Genomic DNA, 8,172 nt, shown 5'->3' with positions numbered 1-8,172 from the left:
TCTCAAAACACGGGTTTGGGAAGCTGAAGTTTTTGAAAGAAGACAAATAATCCGAACCACTCGCGCATATCAAGATCCCCTTAATTTAAAGAAAAAGCTATAATTAATTTGGCCTGATATACCTTTTTGTCACTGTAGTTGCCAATTTGAGTGTGCATCAGTACATGCTTTTTGCATTATTATTCTGGTTGACAAGACTAGCCTACTTGTAGATGCCACTAACTTTCTGTGTCCTTTGCTGCTCTGGTCGATCCTGCAAACAGTATGCATGCATACATTGCCAAGAAGAAAAATGAACCAACCGCCTTGACAGTGTTCATGGCAACGACGCATCTGCACACTATCGCTAGCTATAGTAGGACGCCATTTGCATGCATGCATGCATTTGCATCCATCGATCGATCCATTATTGCCTCTCGCCCCAATCATGAACCAAATCATTAGCTTAACATAGTAACTAGCCTAAGAAGGTGACGTCTCGTGTGGCCGTGCATCTCATCTCATCCATCGCCTATAAAAAGCTCCCCAAGATAACATCTGAAATCAACGATCGTGATCTGCATAGCATCATCCATCATCATCATCATCTCACACTCTCTTCTTCTTCTTTGAGGTTGTTGAGGTCGGCTAGTTGATTTGGAGAAAGAATCAGATGGAGGAAATGGTGGTGGCAATGGGGAGGTCGTCGTCGGCGATGGCGGCGGCGGCGGCGGCGGCGGGGGGCGGATGCCAGTACAGGGGGGTGAGGAGGAGGAAGTGGGGGAAGTGGGTGTCGGAGATCCGGCAGCCGGGGACCAAGACCCGCATCTGGCTCGGGAGCTTCGAGTCGGCGGAGATGGCGGCGGTGGCGCACGACGTGGCGGCGCTCCGCCTGCGCGGCCGCGACGCGCAGCTCAACTTCCCGGGCTCCGTTGACCGCCTGCCCCGCCCGGCCAGCTCCCGCCCGGGCGACATCCGCGCCGCCGCGGCGGAGGCCGCGGACCGGGTGCGCCGCGAGCCGGCGCTGGTCGTGGTGCGCGGCGCCGCCGCCGCCGGCGGCGAGCTCGCGGCGGCGAGGTGGGCCGGCGTCGAGGTCGAGGTCGAGCAGCAGCTGGGCGGGAGCGACGAGGAGTTCGAGGTGGACTCGCCGAGGCTGTGGGCCGAGATGGCGGAGGCCATGCTGCTGGACCCACCGGTATGGGCCGTGGATGTCAGCGAGATGGAAGGCCCACACTGCTGGGCCCACGGGTCCTTGTGGGACGCCTGCTAAGCTGTACTACAAAGTACGAGTAGCTAATCCAGCTTTGCTTGATTAATCAGCTGTCACTCGTGTGGTTATCTTTTCCAATCATGCTTGGATTGCGGTTTTTAATTGTATCATCTACTACCTATGTTAGGCTAATTATGATGATTAATTAGTGAAAATACATTACTGATATGTAGAGTTTGGATTTGAAAATATTATCGATAGTACTATAGTTTGGGTTTTCCGTGCAAATTCTTCGCTTCCGTGGTGGTGGTTGCTCTCTCTTTACCGTTGGATAAGAAGCATGCAAAAATTCAAATGGGATATTCGGAACAGTTGTGCCACCATCTGAAAATAAAATGACAACTTATTTGGCACCTAATTACTACAGAGTACAGAAGACTTTTCTTGGTCCAGCCAGTTGCTCACCGTCATATGAAAATAGTTTATGATTTTTTTGGGTACGCTGGATGGTAGTGGTACTACTATAGCACTACTTTTGGTGCTGGAAAAAAAGATTGGGTTTCTCTAAATTGACATGCATAGCATGAGTTTTTTTTTTTCTCTTACCGTGTACATATCTCTCGAGTATTTAAATGGTCTGATTTACAAAAGGTTTACCAAGTTTTATGTCGCATGAAGTATAGATACTCCCTATTGTAAAGCAACGTTTCAACTTTATAGTAGTGAATTTATTCATTTGTACTCTCGGATATTATCACAAATATTAGATAATCCATCATCTACCATATCATATACTCCATCCGTCCCAATATAAGTGCAAGCTAGTACATATATGACATATACTAGAACTACGAATCTGACCAGCAAATATGATTTATCATAGTATTACGAATTTTAATAGTTGTTTGTTCAAGATGCGTAGTTATCTAGAATATGCTACATATGTACGATGATGTATTTATATTTGGGCGTAGGGAGTATCATCTAATCATATAAATAAAAAGAAGTGAGTTGAGATGGCTAGAAGAGTAAATGCATATTTATTTTCACATAAAAGAATGTCCATTTGGTTTTCTCAATATACTCTCTTCATTTTTGACTGAAAGTATTCCTTAATCCACCTTCATTATTTATATTAGTAATTATTGATACAATTAATTTAGCATCTTACTACTATCAATTAATAGATTTAGTACCTCACCGATCAATTGATTCGATGAAGTATCTTACCAATAAAACATGTGAATATTAAGAAATGACCTAATATTAAATAACTAGAAGGGGTGAGGCTTCGTACCCAGGTCGTCTAGCCCACCATCTTGTGGAGCTAAAGACCACTGGGCGTTTATCGAGTATCTTACCAATCAATTGTGCTTAAATTAAATCAGCATCATCAAAATTTTCAACTTACCTGAGCACATTTGTTTCAGCATGATTTACGTTTTTTTTCTGAGAAAGAAGGACATCATGAATTTTTAGATATATCCAAGTTAGAAACGAAGAATACAAGTACAAACGTGATCAAGCTGTTGTCCACTTGTCCCATGTATACATATATTCGAACCAAAAGAGTTAGATATATTAGATTCGATTGGTTGAGTTATGGTATATAAGACGTGATGAAAAAACAAAGCAAAGAAAGAAAGAAATAAAGTAAAACTTTTACACATGTGTTAATTTAAAAGAATTTAGGTAAAACTTTTATACTGCATTATTCTCCGCTTCAAAAGCAAATACTGAAAAAGAAAGCACGACAAAAAAACCAAAAATCAATTTAAAAACTAAGTTTCATTCATACTCCATCCGTAAAAAAAAACCTTGTTTTCCAATTTTGGATAGTTAATATTTGACACTTCATTTTATTTAAATTTTTTTATAATTAGTATTTTTATTATTTTTATTGTTACTAGATGACGAAACATGAATAGTGCTTTATGCGTGACTAAATTTTTTAGTTTTCTTTTATATATTTTTTTAAATAATATGGAAGGTGTGGACCCCCGTTTTTATAACAGGAATCATTCGTGTAAACAGTACCATTTCCCTGGATCAAGTAGTCTGGTACACACGAGTTCATAGCTGAAATACCCAAAAGCACATACACGAGAGTCCAGTGCTAATTATTACATCATAAGCCCGCAGGCATTCTCTTAAATCATCGAACCGAGCGGTCCGGAATACATCCAAAAACAGAAATAGATGAGGCAGCGGAATTCAGGCAGCGGCATGCCATTGCCACAGGCAACGACCGTAACTAAGACCTACTGAGCGCCATCGTCTTCTTCTCCCTCCTGGTAGTAGGCATAGGGATCCTCCGAAGCTTCATCTCCCGCTTCTGATTAATTTTATATTTGCAAGGGTGAGTACCAACCGTACTCAGCAAGCCACCATAGCAAGAAATGCACATGATAGGGGTATTCAAAGGATAGCTATGGTTTCTTTGCGCAAAGCCAGTTTTGTAATTCTTTTCACAAGCCTAAGACCTAGCACAGACTAATCAAATTTTAGTACCAGTGTTCATATTAAACAATGACGGTTCTGTCCACCATCCATTGTGATCCCAAGGATAGCTTCCCGCCATTGAGTCGTCATGGTTTTCTGAGGACGTCCACCTTCCTTCCTCTTAGGAAGGGGCTCCATCAGCATAAAAATCATCATGCAATATCCCATCCCACACAGGTTAAGAATTTAGAGTCTAGCCAAGTGTAATACATGTCCCGGTGCTCAATAACCGCGAGCACGGCTATTCGAATAGATTTGGTTTACTCACACTGCAGTGGATGTACACTTTACCCGCACTCCGCAACTGCCCAACACATGAGCCTCGTCCCAACACATGAGACGCGTCACGGCAAAGCTTTTCGATAACCTCGCATTGGCAGTACCCGCTCCATGAACTTAAATCCTCATGCACTCTAGGTGTCCATGTTTCTAGCAGTGAGAGGAGTTCTGGCGCTCCCGGGAAAGAGAAGTCTCACACATATTAAATTATAGTTCAAGTTAAGTTCTCTCTCTCACACACTCATGGCAGTCCTACCAATGGCGACACCACGCCTCTCGGCCCTACCTCAACGGCTGTCCCATCGTAGCGCACCTGCCTCACTCAGGGGTGAACCATCTATGCAGGGATACTGCCTCCGCTCGGCTATCTAATCCGCTAGGTCTATACCCATTCGAGAAGTACGGTTGTACGGGGGTCGTTTCATGCTTAACTTCATGGCTCGGTCCTTAATTGACCGGGGACGGTACTAGCCTTTTCCAGATACCACCCAAATCCTCCGTCCGCCCCAGTCGAAAACAGTTATTTAGTTTTATTTCTCCTTTCACAAATCATGTCATCAATATCATGGCAATGTGGCGCTCATGTCTCCACATGCCGCATCTCAATTACCTTCCCAAAGGTAATTGCCCAAGCATATAGCATTTGATAAATATGAGTATGCATAATTCTAGAATAGCATTCCTAAGCAATTGTCATAATTGACTAGGGACTCATACGTAAACATGGTTACGAAGGAATGAGGGGTAAACAATAATCAAGGCATGGCATAATCACAAGTAGGATGTTCATCATTGCATGCAATTTTATTTGTAAACAAAATAATTTCGCAATTGGGATCAACATGTTCAAAGAATAGTGATGACTTGCCTTGCTCAAGGTCTTGCGGGTCTTGGTCCTCGCTTGGATCCGCAACTCTCTCGGGCTCTACAAGTACGTGCGAAGAATCGATTTTGAATTCGGTTAGAATTCAAGTAAAATCCAAATAAATCCAAGTGGGAGTCGAGCGCGTAAGTCAATTCTTTTATATTAACTTTACTATTCGCGAACTAAGGCAAACCCAATTTCGATTCAAACTATTTTGCGGGTATAAATATTTTGTTGTCATAAGTTTTTAATTTAATCTAACCGAGCATTATATCCATATAATAGGTTAGAAATTTCTATCGCGAGCTAAATATCGGACGGAATCCTAGAAATATTGTACGATTTAATTTAGTCTATGACTAAATGATTAAATATAATACACGGGTAAAATCCCTAGTAGTTAAAACCGAATTTCTACCGTGAATCGATTACTTATAGGGATTACCCAAAAATAATCTATAATAATCTATAAGAATTCATCTATTTGTTTAGTTATTATCTACATTTAAACTACTACCGCGAATTGATTTCTTGTAGAAATTACCAAGAATAATCCATAATTTATATTAAATTTCGCAATTCTACGACTATAACTAATCTATAACTAAATTCTAATTATTTTAAATTTTCTAAACTTCCCTAATCTCCCTCTAATTTCCTATCTATTTCCCTTTTCTTTTTCCTTCCTTTCTTTTTCTTTTCTTTTTTTTTCTTTCTCTCTCTCTTTTCTTTTCTTTTTCCTTCTCTCTCTTTTCTTTTCTTTTTCCTCTCTGCCGGCCTCTCTTTTCCTCTCCCTCTCTCTCTCTCGGCTCTCTCCCACCCGAGCGGCGGCGGCGGTGGACGCGAGGGGGAAGGAGGGCGGCTCACCGGCGGCGGCAGCGGCGACGGTGGCGCACGGCGGCGCGGAAGCAGCGGCACGGCGACACGGGAACGGCGGCGGGCCGGCACGGGAACGGCAGCGGGCCGGCACGGGAACGGCGGCGCGGCGGCACGGGAACGGCGGCGCGGCGACACGAGAGCGGCGGCGCAGTGGAGAGGGAAGAGGGGAGGAAGGGTGAGATGGGGTGGGGAAAATGGGGAGAGGGTGGAGTTTTATAGGGGAGAGGAGGGGAAAGAAAGAGAAGGGAAGGGGCGACGCGACGGCGGCGCGGCGGCGCGGGGCGCGAGGCGGCGACGGGACGCACGGCGACGGGACGTCGACGGCGGCGGCGACAGCGGCGGCGCGCGGCACGGGGCGGGACGCGACGGGCGGTGACGCGACGGTAGCGCGGCACGGCGGCGACGGGGCGAGACGACGGGCGAGCGGCGATGGGACGGGCGGGCGAGCGGCGATGGGACGGGCGGGCGGCTCGGGGTGCGAGGCAGCACGGCACGGGGCGGCGATGGGACGGCGCAACGGGACGGCGGCGAGCGACGCGTGACGGCACGGGCGCGGGGCGCGAGGCGGCGGCACGGTCCTCGGGATGACGCGACGGGCGGCAGTGGCGACGCGTCGGCGGCGGCACGAGGCGCGGGACGATGGCGACCCACGGCGATGGCGACGGCGCGCGGCGCGACAGCGGCGACGCGATGGACGGGCGGCGATGGCGACGGCGCGGCGACGTTGGCGCGGCACGGCAGGGGCGGCACGGCGCTCGAGGCGGCGCGCGGTGTGAGGCGGCGACGCGACACCAGCGCGGCGCGGCAGCGGCGACGCGACGGCGATGGGACGCGCGGGCGCGGGGCGCGAGGCCGACGGCGACGCGACGGCGACGATGGCGACGGCGGCGCGGCGGGCGGGCAGCGCGCGGGCGAGCAGCGCGAGCGGCAGGGGAGGGGTTAGGGCTAGGGACGCGATCGAACACCTGGAGTGCAATGAACAGTGACTTTTCTATTTATCCCGATTTTTGTGTATTTTCCATATAAATTTGATTCAACAATTCCTAATTTTTGCATATATGCATTTTACTCAATATTTGTGTTCTCAACTAATGAATTCACCGTAGATTAATATTACTCATATTTTATTTTTATTTAATCTATTTGAATTTTTAGTTAGGGTTAACTCTTATTCCATCGTATTTTAATTGATCAAATACGGTCGCGATAATATTTTATTTATTCCTATCCACACCTAATCTTTATTTTAGTTTATATTTATTTTACCAACTTGTTTTTATGGTTTATTCCTAATTAACTATTCTTTACTCACGATTAGTAAACTTCGAGATCAAATCCAAATAAAATAAGCGAATAGGATCGGCATGATGCAATTAATTTTTAAAGTTTTTGAAAATCCGTATTTTTAGAGTTTAGATTTTTGTCGGTCGAATTTTCAGGGTGTTACAAACCTACCCCCCTTAAATAAATCTCGTCCCGAGATTTCTTACCAGTTTTCGAATAGATGCGGGTATTCTGTCCTCAAGAATTCTTCGCTTTCCCAGGTGGCTTCGTCCTCGGTGTGATTACTCCATTGTACCTTGTACATACACCACACTTTGCTCCTAGTCCTCTTTTCGGCTTCATCCAATATCCGGACCGGGTGTTCTGGATACGTAAGATCATTGCTAATGTGAATCTCTTCCAGCGGAGCTTGTCTTTCCGGCACTCGTAAGCATTTCTTTAATTGAGACACATGGAAGACTGGGTGCACATCAGCGATATTCTCTGGTAACTGTAACTGATAGGCAACTTCTCCTCGTCTTGCGACGATCTGAAAAGGTCCCACATATCTTGGTGCTAGTTTTCCTTTGACCTTAAACCTTTTTGTTCCCCTCATCGGAGAAACCTTTAAATAAACGTAATCTCCTTCCTTAAATTCCAGGTTTCTTCTTCGGGTGTCGGCATAACTCTTTTGTCGTGATTGTGCTACCTTTAAACGGTCACGGATCAAGCGAACCTTTTCTTCGGCTTCTTGGATAATGTCAGGTCCAAATACCGCCCGTTCTCCAGTCTCGGACCACATTAGCGGCGTACGACATCGTCGACCAAACAATGCCTCATTGGGTGACATCTTTAGGCTTGCTTGAAAGCTGTTGTTGTAGGAGAATTCGGCGTAGGGCAAACATCTCTCCCAGTCCTTGCTAAAATCCAGCGCACAAGCTCTCAGCATGTCCTCCAGGACCTGGTTGGTTCTCTCCGTCTAGCCATCTGTCTGTGGATGATAAGCTGTGCTAAACGCAAGGTAACTTCCTAGGGCTTCATGGACTTTCTCCCAGAAATGCGAGGTAAACTGTGTGCCTCGATCAGATATAATCCTCTTAGGTACACCATGAAGACATACTACCCTGGTCATGTATAACTCGGCTAGCTTGGCACTGCTGTAATTCGTCTTAACGGGGATGAACCTCGCCGTCTT

General features: G+C 46.1%; 1 protein-coding gene across 1 annotated transcript; it reads left to right on the top strand.

Moving 5' to 3' along the window:
* Positions 1 to 267: 267 nt before the first annotated feature.
* On the top strand, positions 268 to 1,417 carry LOC127771734 (ethylene-responsive transcription factor ERF022-like). Its single transcript, XM_052297659.1, has one exon. It carries the CDS (start codon positions 653 to 655, stop codon positions 1,247 to 1,249), a length of 597 nt encoding a protein of 198 aa, XP_052153619.1. The 5' UTR covers positions 268 to 652; the 3' UTR covers positions 1,250 to 1,417.
* The last annotated feature ends 6,755 nt before the right edge of the window (positions 1,418 to 8,172 follow it).

Source organism: Oryza glaberrima, chromosome 4 (genome assembly GCF_000147395.1).
Source record: "Oryza glaberrima chromosome 4, OglaRS2, whole genome shotgun sequence".
Classification (NCBI taxonomy): domain Eukaryota; kingdom Viridiplantae; phylum Streptophyta; class Magnoliopsida; order Poales; family Poaceae; genus Oryza; species Oryza glaberrima.
This window is presented reverse-complemented; position numbering and strand designations above follow the sequence as displayed.

Coding starts and splice junctions, on each gene's coding strand:
- LOC127771734 (XM_052297659.1), top strand. CDS start 653: ATGGAGGAAATGGTGGTGGCAATGGGGAGGTCGTCGTCGGCGATGGCG.